The 20004-nt window shown below is 38.2% G+C and overlaps 1 protein-coding gene across 1 annotated transcript in view; it reads right to left on the bottom strand.

Annotated features, from left to right (window-relative positions):
- Positions 1-662: 662 nt before the first annotated feature.
- STRN (striatin) overlaps positions 663-20004 on the bottom strand; it is a 66174-nt gene continuing 46832 nt past the window's right edge. Inside the window, exons 9-18 of the mRNA XM_075707222.1 lie at positions 18777-18920; positions 15982-16118; positions 11356-11531; positions 10287-10334; positions 9495-9616; positions 8486-8653; positions 5188-5328; positions 2719-2826; positions 1278-1364; positions 663-1191 (exon numbers count right to left, since the gene is read on the bottom strand). Coding sequence (XP_075563337.1) covers positions 1022-1191; positions 1278-1364; positions 2719-2826; positions 5188-5328; positions 8486-8653; positions 9495-9616; positions 10287-10334; positions 11356-11531; positions 15982-16118; positions 18777-18920 — 1301 coding nt within the window. The 3' untranslated portion in view covers positions 663-1021. The remainder of the gene's footprint in view (positions 1192-1277; positions 1365-2718; positions 2827-5187; positions 5329-8485; positions 8654-9494; positions 9617-10286; positions 10335-11355; positions 11532-15981; positions 16119-18776; positions 18921-20004) is intronic.

The following is a 20004-nucleotide window of genomic DNA, read 5'->3' as shown; positions in this document are numbered from 1 at the left end:
CTTTGTATAGTTACCATGTGTTGCACTAATAGGACTCATACAAAGCATCAGGTATAAGTTTAATCTTCAAAAGAAGTATTTCACTGTTATCCTTAATGCCCAGAACGATACCCTTTTTGACAGGAACAGAAAGAGGAGATGAATGTTTGATAGTTAAATTGTAGGACAGCTTCTCTGGAAAGCTTTATGATAATTTTTTGTGACAGATCTCCAAGAATAAACAGCATTATAAATCTGAGTAAGTTAAATCTGCTACTGCAGTATATACAGACTGCTTCAGTCTGTTGTTAATTGGGACTAGACTAAAGGCTCAGCTTCTAGCCACATGCTAATACAGTCTTTAAAAAATATATAAATTTTTTTGCAAACTAAATGTTTACTGTATAACACAGAAGATTTAACAAAAACTTTACTGCATTTTAATTTATGTTAGTAGTTTGCTTTCCTTTAACTGCATTTGTCTTCGGCTAGCAGCCAGGTGGCTGAGATTAACTATCTGCTACTGCTCTCTGAACAAGATCTACTTTATTAATACCAAAGGGATGACAAAGTGCCTCTCACATGACACAGTAATGAGCATGTGAACTGACACTTTTTCCAGCTGATTTAATTTTAAGCACATTAAGATTCCTCAATGCAAAGCATCTTAGGAAGTTTCCCTCTTTTCCTACTCCCTGATGCAATTAGACCCCTTCTTTCCAGTACTCCTTTTTATTAATAGAGAATACATAGACCTAGTTTCACCCAAGGCCTGCCTGGACGAAAATTCACACCCTCTGAAATAAAAGCATTTCTTTTGTTTTTAAACTATTTGAAACTGAGAGTTTCCAAGCTCCCAGCACCAGCTGAGCTCACAGAAACCAGAACAAACGTCAATCTAGAAAACAGCACCCTGCAAAACTAAACACTTACAAACATTCTCTGAATTATAGGGCAGCGTAAGAAGACTCATGCCCCCCTCCTCTCTTTTGTGCAGCTGGTTAAATATATACAAAGCTAGAGTTGAAAGGGAAGCACTCTGTCATACAAACACTTTAGCCAGGGCATCTGCTCCTGCACTGGCAATATAACATTTGGAGGGGTGGAATGCCACATCATGAATGGACTCATCAAATTTTTTGCGATGAGCAGTAAATTCTTGGATGCAGGTCTTGCTTTCGAGATTCCACAAGCGAATTGAACAGTCATGACCTAAAGAAAGGGGAAACAGTTTTCTTTATAATTCTCATGTCTGCCACGATTATGAGAAAAAGGAAATGAAATCTGAATGTACTTACTGCCAGACATCAAATACAAGCCATTGGGATCAACAGCTAAGCTTGTAACTGCATCTAAGTGAGCTACCATGGAGTGGATCAGTTTTCCTTTGAAAAGAAAAGATTTTTCTAGGTTATTTTCTGCAGTTCACTTTGTTATCTGTATTCACTGCTTAGACCCTACCACAGCTCATATTATATATATCATCTTGTCCCATGACTGAATCATTAAAATTATGCAAGAAGTCATTCTTTTAATGTTTACAGTCTCAGGAGAGCCACAGTACCAATATCACCAACTTTGTTAGACCTTTATGTGTGCAAAACCACCGTGAAGCTGCAATCACTATGTGTTTTAAATATCTGCCACTTAAGTGAATTAGGTGAGTTCAGGAGTAATATCTTGACTGTGAAGGAGGACAGGTGGTGAGTAATATTCTCACATAATAAGCAGTGAATATAAACTACATAATAATATGGGATAATTTTAGTCAACTCGGAGAGAATTTATGTTCTATCACAGCTTATTATAATTACAGTAATGATTTCATGTTAAAAATAAGAAATCATGGCTCCAAGGTGGGTTTTTTTTGTTGCAGAAGATAATAAAACAGAAAAGAAAAAAAGAGCAGCTGTTTCCTCTACTGTTTATTACCAAACTACACTATCAAACAAATCAGCTATTTTCAGCTTTTTCCTCAGCCTCTATTGGGTCCTTTCATCTCTTCTCATTTAACATACATCTGGGGAGTAGCAAACTTAAAATCAAGAAGAATACTGAAAGATCTCAATTTAACTTTTAAGCCAGTGTGACCTGGAAGCAGAGAAGTTATAAACTGAAGATTATCAAGATTCACAGTCAGAATACCAGATCAATACTACCCTTCCTATCAAAAAGTCTTTTAAAACCCAAGACATTTATAATTACACATCTCAGTGCGACTCTCACTACAAATTAGAAAAAGTATTATAAGCTGTCCATCTGTTTCTGCAGAAGTGAGAGATTTGGAGAAGTACAGTGGATCAAACTGAGAATGATGCCTGCAAGGGAACTTCTACCTCCAAGTCATCAGGCAGAGATCTTGGAAGCACTAAAGGTGTGCCAGAGCTTCCTGCCCTCAGATCAAAATAACACAGACAGCACAAAAGAAGAAACACGAACATAAGAACACGAACATTTTAAAAAAGCTTCCTTTTATGTTAAATATTGATAACCCCCATAAATAAGGCATTTTAAAAGTACAGAGAATGATGCAGGTTCCTTATCACTGTGCCAATAAAGTTTTAACTGGGCTGGCAATCTTCGGGCTCTACTGGTGATGAGAGACACTTCTGTTTCAGAGGATATGCAATTCTTAACATCCCTCAGCATTTATGTGAATAATATTCATCATAATGAAATTCTCTTTATGTTTTACGTTATACAACCGCTATGACTAGGACCTGCTGAAAAGATGCATACCTGTATTGTTGTCGTAGAATTTGATGTGTCTGTCTTCATGAGCAGTGATACTAATTGGAAGAGTTGGATGGCTGATGACTCTGTTTATCTGACATGAGGAACTGACTGCTAAGAAAAGACCCACGCATATCAATACTATTGCTAATCAAATTTCTAAGTTCTTTGAAAGACTGCTACTAAGAAATAAATATATAACCAATCTTATCTGCAAAATAGTTTTAGCTTTACATAACGGAAACTCTCAACTAGCACCTTATGCAATGTGGTTTACTCTAAAATACTTTCCAAATTACACACACAGAGAGGCATACATAAACCATATGTATGAGTGTAAACACAAACAAACAAGGTCCATCTTTTGGCCCTGGTTTTAGATAGGTGCAACAGGTAAGAATGTGAAGCCAAAAACTGAGTGAAAATACCTTTTTTACACTTTCCCACCTCCACTCTCCTCTGGCCAAGCCAAACTTTCTTCGTAACATACACACAGTACAGGAAAATTAACATTGCAGGCAGTATGTTTCCAAGCAAACAGGATCCTGTGCCCTCAACCTTACAGAGCTAAATGCACCTACTATTATTTGATATACATAGATTAAAATTCTTATTGAAGAAAAAAGATGCTAGACTATTCAGAGGAGAGCTACTTTCCTGGCCTTCAAGAATCTTGAAGTATCATACATATATATCTACACACACACACACAAAAAAAAGTATAGGAGTTTTTTGATTAGAAATCTAGGCATTGCTGTGATGCACAGACTAGTACAAGAGCGGTCTTAAGAGGCAAAACACAAAACCACAAATAGCCACTCCACAGAACATCAAAATACAGTTATGACCTTTCATGTAGGAGTTGACTGGTTTTAGTTAAACTGCTGCCAAAGAACACTCACATCATCTAATCAAAATTCTTACTAAAATAACCAAAATAGAATACTGCTATAGGGTCACTGGCTACCAAGGTGGTAAAGACTTCAATTTACATCTTTCTATAAAAATCTGAACCTTCAAGTAGTGTCAGCATCCACAGGACACTTAAAAATTACGGAAGTGTAAATTAAGGAAAAACACATCCATATTAATAACCCCCCCTAAAAGTACTAAAAGCACATGAGACTGCATCACAGCCAGCTATCCTCACAGTTTTAAAATGCCAAGCAGAGTGAGGCTTATACTGAACAGCGGAGTCCCTAAGTGGTGGTGGTAGGGCATTTCAGGTGACTTATTTTCCTCTTGCCTAGTTCTTGTACAAATAATTATGTATTTTTTTTTAAATATATGTAAGCTTAATAGTACTGTTACATAACTAAAGATACTAAACAGGGACTGCTGGTTGCCATAACGCAGTCTCGTTTTCTTAAAGACATATTACTAAATTACAGTAAGAAGGAGGAGGTGAAACAAATAGAAGGCGGGGGGGGGGGGGGGGGGGGGGGGAGAAGAAGAAGAAAGGTAACGTCCACTGAATAGGTAACATTTAGGACAATTTTTTCAGACAGGAACAAAGATGTGGGTTGAAAAAAGAAATCCTGCACAGCAAAGCATAGAAAGAAGGGAGATGGCACTTTCCATTCCATAAAGTAACAGTCATTCAACTATTTTAAAACAGACAAGCAAAGCCAACAAGAAGGGCTTATTCCCTTTTAAAAATATAATTAGACAGTAGAATTCGCTGACAGAAAACTTCTAGGGGAAAAAATTATAAAAATTTTAAAAAAGACTGAATATTTATATTGTTATCACGTTACCATTTTGGCCTGAATATGAAATCTCATGCTTCAGGTCCTTCTGGTCTCTTTCCTAATGCTGGGGTAAAATAATTTACTGATAGCACGCTCCTTAAAATTTCCTCTAAAACTTCTGATATTGGCCATTGCCATGATCCAAGGCATTGTATGGGAGCTTGTGAATACTCTTCCACTGGAGCTTTGCTTTTTTCCTACAGTGAAAACTTCAACTAAAGTCCAACTGCAAATGAGTCAAAAGTGTATATAAAAACTTAGAAAAGGGATACCTCTGAGGAAAAATAAAAAAGAACACACACACACACACTCCCAAGCTTTTAATAAATTCAGCTTCAGATTTTCCTGATACTACCTCCAGCTTGTGATTTTGGATTGAAGAGAGAACAGAAATCTTGAAGCTGCAAAGATCACTGGGCTCTATTAAAGAAACCTGTGCTTTTCCTTGTGCTACTGGTCCCTGAAGAGGAATTTAGATAGTGTGGGCTTGTTTTTTCTACCATCTTTCAAAAGTATGTGCACTCTTTTGCTACTGAAATACCCACTAGGTCTGTTGTAGTAACAGTAATTTACTGTTACATGTCCAAACACAGCTTGTAACATAATTCATGTTACAATTTATCATTACACTGCCTAATTGTTTGGAAACACTGAAAAAAACTATCAACAGTATTGACCTTAAACAAGCGATTTCTTTGGTTTTGGGGTTTTTTTTGATACATACTAGTATCTACGCTGGACTCCAGGGTAAGAATTCGTTGTCGTGTCTCCATGTTAAAAATGCTAGTGTGTCCACTGTTAAATGATGCTACCATGAGGCTTGGGTCACTGCTCACAAGATCTACTGATGAAGGGATTCCCATTTCTAGAAAACAATGTAGAGAACATTTTCATAAGCTTTAGTTAGTGTAAAGAAAACAAAACACCCACCAAAAATCCCAACCAGTAAGCACTTTAGTATCAAAAGGGTCATGATTATGAAAAGAAATGTTACATTTTAAAATCTACATTATACTAACCTAAATAGATTGCCCTGCATGATCACTATTTTAATCATGTTTTTCTGATATGCGTATCAACAACGTTCTTTACCGAGATGCTGTATCCGGAACTGCAGCTGAACAGAAATCTACTTTAAGAAAGTAAGAACTCCCTGGACCCTTTTTCTTCCTTTAACTGTAAGAGCAATTCTCAACCCAACCTCCACTGCATCAAGTAAAAGGACGTGAAACTGAAGTGGTAAAATCATTTACATGACAGATAATTAACGTTATTATTAACCTGGGCAAATTCAGAGCTTAAGAAACCCCCAAAGCTTTCCAGGTGCAAATTTATATGCTGACACTGTCAGCACGGAAAGTTACATAAATACATTATAAAGTCGTATTACAAAGCTTCTTCCAACCTGCCTATTACAGTATACATCCAATCTCCTGTAGCTATCTGAACACTGCAGGACGGACAGCCAAATCAGCAGGGCTTGGGTACAGGAAATATCCCTTAGAATTTTTCTCCTCGAATGTCCTGTTCACCACCTGCTATGTGAAAGAACAACCCTGGTTGCAACAGATGCCAGGAGGAGGAGGAAGAGGTACAGAGTCAGACACTGAATGTTAAGCAACCAAATGTCCATGGATCCAAATAACGCAGGAATATCATCACCTCTCTCCAAACCTAAGACTCATGGGAGAAACATCTTTCTTGGACACATGACCTCAGGAATGTTGCTCAGGAATCGTACTTATCTCCAGATACTCAAAAAAAGCCAAAAAGGATTGATGTGAGAAGAAAACACGTATTGTTTCGGAAGTGACCTTTTCTATCACTGCCATGCCCACTTCTCTGCAGCTTCCTGGTAAGTCTACAATGGTTAATCTAAAGGACTTAAATGATGACTGCTAGATATTTTAGAAAGTTTGTTCAAGGTTCTCAATAAGCCATAGGAAAACTCAGTTCCAAAGGAGGATCTTTGAATTTCACAACTGGGTTTCATTCCAGTTTCAAACATAAAAACCCCAAAGATTAGCTCTGTGAGGCAAGACTATTCCTCCTTCCCCCTTCTTAATTTAATAATTAGGAACAGAACCAAAACACAAAAACCAACCAAACAAAAAAAAAATCAAACAAAAAACCCGCTACTAGGAAGTTTTCAAAGTAGACAGGTAGATGAGCTGGCAGCAAACCAGTATGTTTTTCACAGAACCCTGCAGACCTTTGGAAACATAGTTGTACCAGAACTACGTGAAACATTTCTATTTTGCTAAGCCTATTTTAACTAGCAAGTAATGGCAGATCTGACCAGCTTTACACCATAATTCAGTACATCTGTTCAGTGGTGTTCCTCAGGGGTCAGTATTTGGACTGGCGCTGTTTACACCTTTGTCAGCAACATGGACAGTGGGACTGAGTGCACCCTCATCAAGTTTGCTGATGACACCAGGCTGTGTGGTGTGGTTGACACACTGGAGGGACCTTGACAGGCTTGAGAGGTGGGCCTGTGTGAACCTCAGGAAGTTCAACAAGGCCAAGTGCAAGGTCCTGCACATGGGTCAGGGCAATCCCAAGCACAAATACAGGCTGGGTGGAGAATGGATTGAGAGCAGCCCTGAGGAGAAGGACTTGCGGTGTTGGTTGATGCAAAGCTCAACATGACCCAGCAGTGTGTGCTTGCAGCCCATCCGCATCCTGGGATGCATCAAAAGAAGCGTGACCCAGCAGGTTGAGGGAGGTGATTCTGCCGCTCTGCTCTGCTCTTGTGAGACCCTACCTGGAGTACTGCATCCAGCTCTGGGGCCTTCAACATAAGAAGGACATGGACCTGTTGGATTGAGTCCAGAGGAGAGCCACAAAGATGATCAAGGGCTGGAGCACCTCTCCTATGAAGACAGGCTGAGAGAGTTGGGGTTGTTCAGCCTAGAGAAGAAAGGCTCTGGCGAGACCTTATAGCAGCCTTCACTGGAAGGGGGCCCTACAGGAGAGCTGGAGAGGGACTTTTTACAAGGGCATGTAGTGATAGGACAAGGGGTAATGGCTTTGAACTGAAAGAGGGTAGACTAAGATTAGATACAAGGAAGAAATTCTTCAGTATGAGGGTGATGAGGCACTAGAACAGGTTGCCCAGAGAAGCTGTGGATGCCCCATCCCTGGCAGTGTTCAAGGCCAGGCTGGATGGGGCTTTGAGCAACCTGGTCTAGTGGAAGTTGTCCCTCTGCCCATAGCAGGCTCATTGGAACTAGATAGTCTTTAAGGTCCCTTCCAACCCAAACCATTCTATGGTTCTATGATTATGCTGAAGTTTATTTTGCCTCAAACTTGTTCTGAAGAGCCAAGGAATTTTCTCAGTTCATGGGTTGCCCTTGGGACCATCAGCTGTAAGAAAGTTTGGTAATGGCAACAGGCTCATTCTAGAGCACTTACTCAAACAGCTACTTCAAGAAATTAGGCTCTAAACAATAGGATTTTGATCTGTGCATGACATTTCAGTAACTAAATCCAACGGACTAAATCTTTTCAACTAGCAGTGTTTAGGATGACTACATTATTGCTATTTAGTTAATGTGCAAACTCAGAAATTCAACTGAAATCTCTGTTTTAGAGACACAAGGAATGTAATCTGAGAAAGTATTGATGACACTGGCCTGAGCTGAAGCACTGGCTGCTCCAAACCTCTGTTGGGGGGAAGAAAGGGCTTTTTATTCTGGACAAACGAAAAGCAAGGGCCTAACAGAAACTCAGCTTGAATCTGAACTATGGAGTTGATACATTATACTCCATGGTTCTAGTAACATCAGCAGATCATCTGCAGCAGTTGGCTTTTAGATGTATGTGACTGTCCCTGGTGTGTAGGTATCTATTCAGCTGGTGTCAAAGGACAAGGGACCCAAAATTTACTCTTCCCAAAAACATTCATAAAGATATAAAATCCAGCAAAATAAACAAGAAGGATTTCTATTGAGCAGCCAAAATTATGGCAGTCTGAACAGTGATGCTTATCAACTTTAAGGTAGGGCAATTTTCTGTACCTTGATTATCATTAAATATATTGAGAGCTGGAGCAATTTCTGTAGCTTTCCATAGACGTATAGTACCATCTGCTGAACAGGACAGCAAATGCTGGTGCGCTCCACTGTAAACCAGACCCCACACTGCATCTGTATGGCCTACAAAAGCACCTCTTAGAACAGAAGGATCTGTGAACAAACCACAAACAACCACATTTCAAAACAAAATTTGAATTAAGTCAATAGTTCCATCTTGGTCTGTGTTTATGGACCAACCTTAAGAAGCTAGTCCATAAAAAACCCAAGACCAATCAGGTCACATCAATATAGAAGTCTCAGTTATTCTTGTATGAAGATGCTTGAATTTTATCAGCATACCTGGCATTCAGTGACCCAGTTTACAACTAAGTTGTAACAAACAAAGTTTCAGCAGAAGGGACAGTATCAAAGTTGGCAAAACACACTTTGATTTTAAAATTCACTCTCAAACAGCTGTTAATGGCACATCACTCCTTTTTTTCCAAAAGCCAGCTTTGAGGCCAACCCCACCTGAAGCTATGAGAAGTGAAAAATGCTTTAAAACACAGACACAAGGCTGACATCCATTCAGTTCTGATAAATCTTACCGAACTGGGCCTTTTTAGCTTTTTGGAGACAACATTAATAGCTTTGGTCTCAGACTATACAACCTCTTCTTGTCTCAACTGCACACAGATTTGTTGAAGAAAAGAATATTAAAATACACATTTGCTGTACTTGCCAAGTAGAAGATTTAGTTCTGTACTTTTTCAACCTAGCTGTTTCTCAAAATTTTGATGAAATCAAGGCCTTTTTTAAGAAATTGACAAATGTTATCTTCTCATCAACCAGTGTCAGTATTAAAACAAAAATTTAGAGTAATTGAAGCCAACATTCAATTTTCTCTTTTAAATTTTCAAAGCAGCATTGCCTACAAATTATACTATTTTAGCCATATAACGTTAATGTCACTAAACGTATCATTTCACTGGTGTGTGAGACAGCAACATACCATAAGAGTCATAGGGGTCGATGTTTGGGTTGGTTGTATTCCAGCCATGGATGAGGCCATCTGTTCCCCCACTGTAACACTGTTCACCATTACTGCTCATCACCACACACAGCACTGGTCCACTGGAAGAACCCCCCCAAAGAAATGTTGACTATTAACATTTCCATTATGTGACCAACAATGTCAACAGAATCTTCAAATTTCCCTGTTAGATACAATTCACTTGCTGCACAGACTGAAACAAAAATTCTGCATATCAGACCATATGCTACAACACTTCCCACAAAAAAAAAAAAACCCACAATATTTGGTAATGTAACTACAATCAGGACAATTTAATGATTATGCACATGAAGTATGAAAAGTGTCACACTTTTAAACTATAGGCTTTGCCATTTTGCATAAACAGCTTTTTTCCCTTTAAAGATCTAAGGTTCTTTCATGAAACCAATTCAGTAGATTTCAATTCACTGCGAACAGCTTCATTCTACAGATGCACATATCTGACAAAAAGGTAAGAGCTGCAATGATGAACAGAACACTTAGTCACATTTGAACTGTGTAATTTGTAGATTTTTCTTTTTAAAACTGTGGTGTACCTAGTTCCAGGCATAAATAATTTTGCAGAATGGAGATGAACATATGCAGATATTTTAAATAACATGGGAACTAAAAGCATCACATGAAATCACTAGTTGACAAGGTGGAAATTACTTTTCAAAAGAAATTCTGTGTTTGTTTAAAAGTCATACATTTCTCAAAATATGACAATGTTTCTCAGAAAATACTCACTTATGTGCTCTGAAGGTATATATTGGCTCTACATCAAGAGAAGCACTCCTAAATGAAGTATAAAAAAGTGTTAACATCTATATGATGCTTTACAAAAATGTGCCAGAATTGCTAAATTCTTAAAATCACCGCTACGTCTTTTGAAGTGTTTCTCACACAACTTCCTCTCCCAACATGATTTTTCATATGTCTAGGAATTCTTTGCATTCTTTCAAAATATGATGGGTTTTGGTTCATTGGTTTTGGTTTATTTTTTTGTTTAAAGACCTTCAAAGGTAGAGAGTGCACAAACTCTCACACACCAGTCAAACCAGTAGGTAGGTATATCAATGGTGGGGAAGGAGTGGAGGGCCATCAGTATCACATGAAATATATCATTAAGTGTTCCCAATCCCTATCAGGGGAAAGGAGCTTATGACACCTTGTTTTTATACCAATGCTGTAGCACAGTTACAAACCACTTCAAAAGCTGCTGCTCTGGACTTTACCGATCAGGTGCTTGATACAGACTGCAGGAAGACCACATGCTTTCCCCAGTCCTCCTAAAAGGTGTGATGTACTCCCTTACCATATTAGCCCCACTAAGAATTTTGCTCTCATTTCTGCAAATCCCCAGCAACACGCAAGAGACAAGTGTACAAAGGAACCTAGCAACATCTCTGTCAAAGTTTAAAGCTGTACACATGTATATGCATATATATGTATATATATATATGCATATATATAAAAATGCATTTTTATACATTTATATACACATGCAAGCACACTAACAGGCCACATCCAAATATTTTCACTAGTAAATTAATTTGGCATGTTATCTACAAGGAAAATATAAAAAAGTGAATGGTTTTCATTTTCACAAACAAAACACATTCACGAACATGCATGGATTTCTTCTTGCACTCTTTAAAAGTCTCCATCCTTCTCTAAAAGCTTGTTTTCCTACTCTTAAATTCAAGGAAAAATTTCTATTAACTCCAAGGGCCATCCAGTGAAGCAGCATCTACATTTTTTGTTTCCCTTCATAAATGAAAATGTTTTTTGAAACAAAGCAAAAAAAAAATCTTACTTTTTTGCTGGGGCTGTTTTTTGTAAATTCCACATTTTTAATGTATGGTCCTCTGAAGCTGTTATTAAGACTGGTTCAACCGGATGAAAAGCGAGACCTCTTATTCCATCAAAGTGACTTCTTAATGTGAATTTGGGGTTCCAAGTCTTTCTCAATGCATCCTTATTGTTTGCTATCTAATAAAAAAAAATGCCAAACTTGTAATTAATCTGGAAGGCACAAGGAAAGGAAGAAATGAGAAATTTAGTTTGGCATTTTCAGAAGATGTCTAATTACCTCACCCAGTTTTCGTAACAACCTGCTCTTGAGCAACAGTCCATTTAACACTGATCAGACAATTCAAAATGAGAACGAAGGTAGATGTATTCCACAAAGGCAACAAGTAGTGTCGCATCCACAATAATATATTCTGTGCAAATCTGAAATACTTCACGTCTGTTAAGCTACGCAATTTAAAAGCTGAAAAGAACCTTTCTGACTGATACTGCTGTGAACTCAGTTTGGTATTTGAAAGTTGATCTGTACCTACTGGCTCATTCATTAACACCGGGCCTGACAGAGAAGTGTCTAACAGCACAGAAGGGAACACCATCTAACTTACTCACCTAAGGCAACACAAGCTCTGTGATAATGCAAGACAAGTAAAGCTTGCCAGGAAAAAAAAGAAAAAAAAAGGGGGGGGGGGGGAGTGGCAAAAAGGACTCGGCTACACACTAAGAATGCAAATGACAAGCAATAAGCTGTTGTATATACAGGCACAATTATTTGGCAATAAATGCACTTTTAGCAGATCCAAAAAGAAAGCACCTTAAAAAAAGTTACTTCAACATTGCTCCTCTGAACAAATGTTGACGTAAAATGCTGAACAGACTTTTATCACTTTGTCAGTCAACGCTGCCATAGTTATATTTACCTTCCTATAACCACTGCTGATGGTGGTTATGGAAAACCAGTAAAACAAACAATTGTAACTCAAATATTGATGATTTCATTATGTTGAAAGCTGCAGATAAACCCAAATAATTTAGTCTCATTAACTGCAAAGAAGAGACAGCTGTTTTGAGCTACTTCAAGAATCTGTATTTTATTCTTGAAGAATCAGGGGGTGGGGAGGGGAGGTTTAAGAACAAAAGTGCTTTTTCTTACATTTTGTTACTTCTGGATTTAGTAATTAACATTATGCTTCAATTAAGAGGTTCTACAGATTTTAAACAAATGAGAAAGGAGTTGTAACATACAGCAGGTTTAGCCTCACCATGTTTCTTAGTAATTATGTACTGTCTGCTCAGTTTCTTTGCCAGTTTACTGAGCTGAGTTGGCTCCATGAGGGAACTGACAAAGGCTGGAGCTGGTGCAAGGATGGGGCAGGACTGCAAAGTTAACAGCTCTGGCAGATTTTTCTGGAGATTGGCCAAGAAAGCCTCAGCAAAAAGGGTACAAGACATACAGAGTATTCACAGATAGCTGGAGAGGAATTTGGTTGCTCAACACAGGCATCTAATGCTGATTAGGTGACAGAGGGAACCTTGCCTGCCCTCCAGCTGCCATACCACCAGCACAGGTCCTGTGTCACATGTGCGAAAGCCGCACAGACACCTCAGATGGCCTAACAGTGCACGCCAGTTCTGGCAGCGTAATATTCTCCATTTACTTCTCATTCATTCAAAGATGTTCTTCCAAAGGAGTCCAAGATGATTAGCTTATAAATTGGGAAGTAGGTAGAGGGCAGACCCAGCCAGCAGACCAGCAGCAGAGGTGGAACCACATCCTAGCCCTGACACACCACCATCATTCCCCTTCACCCACCAGTTTCTCACAAGCGGCAAGCAGTGGGTCACTAACACAGCAGCCAGCCTCCTTTTCTCTCTCCCCTCTAAAATACAACAGTGAGGTAGCAGTTGCGGGGGGGCAGGGAGGGATGTTCAACCCCAAAATTAGCACTTGATCTGGATTTGCCAATAATAGCAGCATCTGTGTCTATACAGACAACTTGAAAACTCCAGAAACAGCAATGATAATGCAAGTAGGATTACAGACACTTCTCTTGTTCAAAGTTGTAGGAAATCAAGCAAGAGCCTACTGCAAAGTCCAAAACCTCCAAGTCCGTACACAATATTAAATGTAATGATTTTGCAGTTCAGGTACTCTTATGTACAGTAGTCAGAATATTATAATTTTATGAAGCTTCTTAATCTACCCAGATGAGAGGAAAAAAAACCAGAGCCAAAGTGAACATTTGTTAAAACAGCAATGTGTAAAGGAAGCATAAAGAAAAGATAAACACTTAAGAGAGTATTGGTGAGCAATCTGGGAAATTTCATCTTGTTAAATATTCTACAAACTTACCCACAAAAGGAAAATTTTCTTTTTTAAGTAATAAATTCATAATCTCCATTAACAAGTGAAAAACATTCTTTAATTTACAGACAGCCAAAGCAACATGTGAAAGACTTAAACCATGAAATGAGGTAGGTTAATGCTGCCATGTAGTAGAAGAAAAGAATCCAGTAAATGGGTCAGAGGGAAGAAAGCGACTGAAAATAGGAAAGTGTCTGCAACTCAAGAGCAAATACATTTAAAGACAGATTCACGTGAAATCTTTCAGCTTCATTCTCCACATGATTCAAAAGTGACTTTAAAAAAAAAAAAAAACCAACATATTAAGTTCCCACTAATCCTACTTGATTGACATTTGGCAGCTAGAAGAAGGTATGAAGTAGTCCAAAATAAAACCAGATTATATTATTTGTAAGCTAAACTTCCAGTGAAATTTGAAATGGAAAAACTAGCCTTTCATTTTGCTTCAATAAAGAGCACAGTGACAAAAGCAAAGAGCTTTGTAAACAATTTTTTTTTTTTTTTAAATTGTCAGCACTAGAAATGGTAAGAGGTGAGGTAAGCATGACTATGAATTCCTGGTCACAGGACTTCATAAAGACATTTAACAAATGAACACACAGAAGCTAATATTCTCAATCACACAGAAAAGGATAGGGGTGGATAAAGAAATGCTAGATTCCATAAATGAAAGCTGTTAGTTCAGGATATGGAGACATGGACAAACACTACAGTTTATATGGACACTTGAACAATGAAGTGAAGTAGTGAAAGCATTAAGCTCTTGTACAGATGGTTTAGGTTTGCCATGTCCTCTGAATTTAAAAATTCAGCATCAAAGTTTTAGGTGTAATGGTAAAAGAAATGAAATTTATACAACATCTTATCCCTTTCTGGAGACAAAGTTAAGAAAAAATTAAGAGCTCAGCCCACATTAGGAGATAATGCTAAAATACCGAATTTTAGCAGATATGTTCTACATCATTGCAATCCTGATGATCCACAACACATCACATGCTCAGAAACTTGCTATAGCAGTAGCACACATCTCTGCAGTGTCACTCTCAAAATGTGTGTAAACTTTTATTAACTCTGTAATTTATTGCTTTACAAGTACATACAAGGGTAGAACTTCAAATTAAGGACCTGCAGGTTATTTCTGAAGTCTCAGATTTGATTTGCGATAGTAAAATCCCAGATGGCGATTACTTAAGAGTCAGATTTACTGAAGGGTATGATTCCTCCCCAACATGCAATCTCTGAAATCCCTCAACCTGGACAATGCAATAGCAAGATTAGCCTAAAGTTGACAGATCACAAAGGAGCAGATGATTAAAGTAATACCTTAAGTATCTTTTTCCAAGAAATCAGAAATACAGACAAAAATTGCATATGACTGCAAAGAAGTAATTTTCAGCAAGTTTTTTTTTTATGAAAAGTGAAAGAAAAAGAAGCCATAAGCTACAGCAGTGCTGGCCACAAAAGCCTCCTAAAAAGTCTCTGGTCCAGCTTCCCATTTGAAATGGGACTATTGCCCACACCAGGTGAAGTAAGCCACAGCTCTCCCCCAGCCAAGTCTTGAACATCTCCCAGGAGAGGGAATCCACAGTTTCTCTGGGTAGCTTGCTTCAGTACCACCTCCTACGTAACACTTTTTCCCCTAATGTCCAACCTGAACCTCCCAAGCCACAATTTGCTACTGTTTCCTCTTGTTTTAGCACCTGGCACTATGGAGAAGCTTTGCTCTGTCATCCTTGTAAGCATCCTTCCAACACCTGTAGGCTGCTATTTTAGCACCCCTTAGCCTCCTAACAAGTGAATAACACTAGTTCCCTCAACATCTCCTCATCAGTCACATGCTACTGGACTCTTCAATTTCTCCACAACCCTCTTGAGGTGGAGGGCCCCAAAACTGCATACAAGTATGGCCTCACCAGACCCAGGTAGAGGGGACATTAACTTCCCCCAATCTGCTAACCATGCTACTACTAATTTTGCTCAGCATCACCAGGGTTACAAGTATGCAGCTGTATCACTATCACTAATTACATTTACTTTCAACTATTTGAATGACACAGCAGGCAAATGAGAGGAGGAGAGGGGCTTGCAGAGAGCTTCAAGGCTGCTGTGTATGGGAAGAACAGATATGTCAAGTAAAGATTTGTGACATACTTTGGCAGCATAATTTTAACAGGAAAATGTTTTCTGCTGAGTCTACACACACATAACTTGCATCTGCCTTTAGCAAGTAGACAGTAGGACCTTGAGTTACCACTAATAACCACTTACATCATAAGTCAGTGAATCTGCCTCATTGGCTACTGTAAGGCCTGCCAGTTCTCCAAGACCCAGCTCATTTTCAAGTGCTTCATCTGTTCCCATAATGAAAGATTTCCCTGAAGAAGGAGGGAATGTTAAAGCTTCCACTGCAAGAAAACAAACAAACAAACAAAAAATCCTGAAACATAGCTTTATATAGCATTGATAAAAGCATATTTTCCACTTCCAAAATACTAAACATCTCTCAAGTAGCTGAGGGCAAAAAGATACAAAAGGATGCATTAAAACAATAGCCATTCTAAAGATAATCACCATACTTAACAATAAACAGTATTCTCTGAACATAATACTTACATTTGAGGTGTACATGACTCGAGACAGTAAGTGTAATTAGCCACAGAAGGGAAGAGTACACTTCCATTCACCCATACATAATGCAGAAGTAACACAGAAAAGCTCAGGCCCTTCCCCAGCTCCACTATAAAATATGCAAATAGGCTCTGGAGAAGTAGCAAAAACACAGACAAGAATAGCTGGTGGGAGCAGCTGGACCCTTCCTTCCTAACGCTGTAACACATCCAAAAGCATGTCTACAATGAAGCTATTTACATGCCCTCCAATCTAGCAATATGACTGGAAGCTGAGAATTCATCACTACTTGTAAAATCAGTTTAATTACCAAACAGGTTAATCAGCACCGAATTCCAGGTTTTTACTAGCAGTATCCAAACTCACTAGTTTACAGCTGCTATAGCATGCCTATAGGAGCTCGTCACTGCAACATAAATACATCCATAGGCAGATTTACTAGCAATGGGAGGATCAAAGGCTAAGAGGAATACAGTTCACACACTTAAACCACATAAGACTCTGCATCAAGTAGTATGACTCAAAAGAAGCTGTGCCTTTACCAACTTCCCTGTACAATAGCTCTCCAAGTCTACGCATCACAAAAGGGGGACTGAATAGATGAAAATGTGTTATCTTCTGGACACAAGAGACTTCACTCAATTTTATACACTTCTTGTTTCAAATTACAAGGGCTTCTCATTAAATTACATTTTTTCCCCTTTTAGCTCCATTGTAAATACAAGCCTTGGCAAATACTGTTGCTACCAGGGAGAGAGAAGAAGAAACACCACCTCATTCTCAGCATCTCATTTAGTCTAACAGCACCAACACTAAGTTAAAACCAAGCAAACTGTGGTTTACCAGGAATAGCCTGATCTGTTCAGGCTGCTTCTCTCTTGTCCCGAATGCATCATGTTCAGATGCTATTCAATTCCCCTCCAGTCCACCCAGCATAAAGTAAGCTAATCTTTCTGTGGTCTTTCTGTTCCACACTCATACCTCTACTGAGTGTCCTGTTTGCTTTCTATTACTTCTTGCAACCAAATAAGCACCTTTCAAGCTCTGCCATTTGATTAGGTCTCTTAGTTACTACCTTTTAAAACATCTCTCACCTTCTTCACCCTGAAGTCTAAACTACCATTCTTTTTCACTCTTTTGAACTTATGATGTAATACTCCACTCAACATGCAATACAAACAGGACATCAAATTTGAAAAGTTAATAGAAGAAAAGAATTGTATGTCAAAAATATCACAGAGTCTCAGATTTATAATGGAATAGACAGCTAGTAGTTTGTAATACTGAACTCAGACTGATAACAATCAGCTGTCCTCTTCTGTTTTTGTGAGAGTCCATCCGAGTCTCTGAATTAAAAAGCACATTCTTGAAAGGACATGAAAATAGAGCTCTGCTAATATGGCGCTCAGCACATGTGAGAAAAGTTGGAAAGGAAACATTCAACGAAAAACGCCTCCACTTCTCAAAGTGTTGCTAAGTTACCCCCTTCTTCATACAGAAAATCACTGAGCAAGTAGGAAATAGAACTACTGAGATCTTTGGTTACTATGCCACACGCCAGGGCTTTTTATGCATCTTAATTATAACTTGGCCGACCTACTTTTTCACACTCACTGAAAGACTGTGAAGTGAAACCCGTGTTTTGCTCATTTTTCAAAAGACATTTACCATTTAAATAAAAAGCACATGATAAGATCGTCTACAAATTAATATAGCCTCATAATTTATTTTATTATACTGCATATTATAGCAATTCAAATGTTGAATCAAACAGATGATTTAGCAACTTTCAGACATAATATTAATGAAGGTAACCACATGCTTCATTGCAAAGATGTGTGGCTTTCCATACTTGGACTAGCCGCTATGAGAACATTATGGAAATTAATACACTGGCAAGCGGTAAGTTGTTCTGTATGATTCACTACATAATCACCACATGCATTTAAAACCTACACCTAACCACCTGTGTTTACCTGCAGAGACTCTATCTTCACATTTAAAAAAAGAACATGTGTGTGTGTGTGTGTGTGTGTATACACACACACACACATTAAAAATTATGTTCATGGGGAGAAAAACAGATGCTCTTATGTCCTGAGAGTTTATGTTCCACACTTGACTACCAGGCCTGAGCACAAACAAAAGCAAGTGACTTAAGATCCTCATATTACAAAGCCACCAAGTGCCAAATGAGTTTTTTCCATCATGTTCAAAGGTATTCAGCCAAGACTTTACCTAGGTAGGTGTCTTGACTTTACTAATTGTGACCAGAGGGGAGGAACGGGAATGCCATTTATCGCACTTAGACAGAACTCATAATGTTGAATCAGTATTTGTAAAGTGCTTGGAAAGTCTCAGAGAATAATCTTTAAGCAGAAGTAACTATAAACATCTACCTTTTACAAAGACGTAGGCACATTTGTAATACTTACCTTCATCTGTCCTGTTTATCTCATGTTCAATGAGCCTTGAGCTACTGGGCCTAGAAGAAGGTGCAACAGATGGCTGTAATGAAGGGAGATCATCAACATCTCTCAAGTTTGCAAGCATATCTTGCAGCTTTGACCTGTTGGGCCCTAACCAGAAAAAACAAAAAATTAAATGGTTTATGCATAGTTCATGACAGCACTACTTATACCAGATATGCTACAGCAGCACATGCAACAATGGGTCCTACCTTGCATTATAACGTTACCACAGAAAAACTAATGAGCACCTATTTTCAGCAGTAACTAATCATCCAGCATGAAATGAATTTCTTGAAAAGAAAGTGATAGAAGCAACTGAGAATTGTGAATGCACAATTGTCCCCACGTTTATAAACTCATACTGCTACTTGCATGGGATGCTGAAGAATGCCTCCAACTGAGTCACAGTGATTATTAGAATATTTACATTTCAAAAAAATAGCTGATGTTTGTGAATATTTTAAAATTTGTGCATCAGATACTTTGTGCAGCATATTCTCATGACAACATGATTAAATTTATTTGTGCAGTAGTGTAGTATCGTGAACTATATAATCAAAAAAGTTATACTTTATTAAAATGTAAATGCAACTGGATTCACTGGCCTACTTCCTGAAGCTACATATGGTGAAGACCCATGCCCTTCTTGACACTTACCTGTGCTTTGCTCCATCATTTTCCCACATCCCTGTTTTGACTGTTTTATATAGGATTGAGGCTGAAACATATCTTCGGTAGTTTTTCCTGTTGTAAGTTTAATTAAGAATGGGAAAATGTCTTACCCATAGTCCATTATGTTTTTTCCTAGACCAGTAAATAATACAGCTATTTTTAAGCAGCTTTAACACAGAAGTGTACTCTAATATATGTATTCTCTCATAAAACCATTCTATGATTCTTTTCTCTTATTACTTCACAGGAGTGTTTACTACAGCCTTGCAAAATCTTAAGTTTACAAATGCAGTTGCAAACTCTACTTTGTCCACCCTAACCATAATGACAGATAATAAACTAAATTGTATTAAGCTTGTCTGTCACAAAAATATTACTTGATTCAGGAAAACAGTAAGTAGGATTTTGCAAGATTGTTTTACTATAATATCCGATTTATAAAAACAGTATTTTACTTAGTAGCAGTTCAGTGTCTAAGCACCATTTATGATGAGATTAACGTCATAGAAACAAACTTTGC

The sequence above is a fragment of the Pelecanus crispus genome, chromosome 3, assembly GCF_030463565.1.
Source record: "Pelecanus crispus isolate bPelCri1 chromosome 3, bPelCri1.pri, whole genome shotgun sequence".
NCBI lineage: Eukaryota > Metazoa > Chordata > Aves > Pelecaniformes > Pelecanidae > Pelecanus > Pelecanus crispus.
Note: the sequence above shows the minus strand (reverse complement) of the source record. Positions and strands in the feature narration are given on the sequence as shown.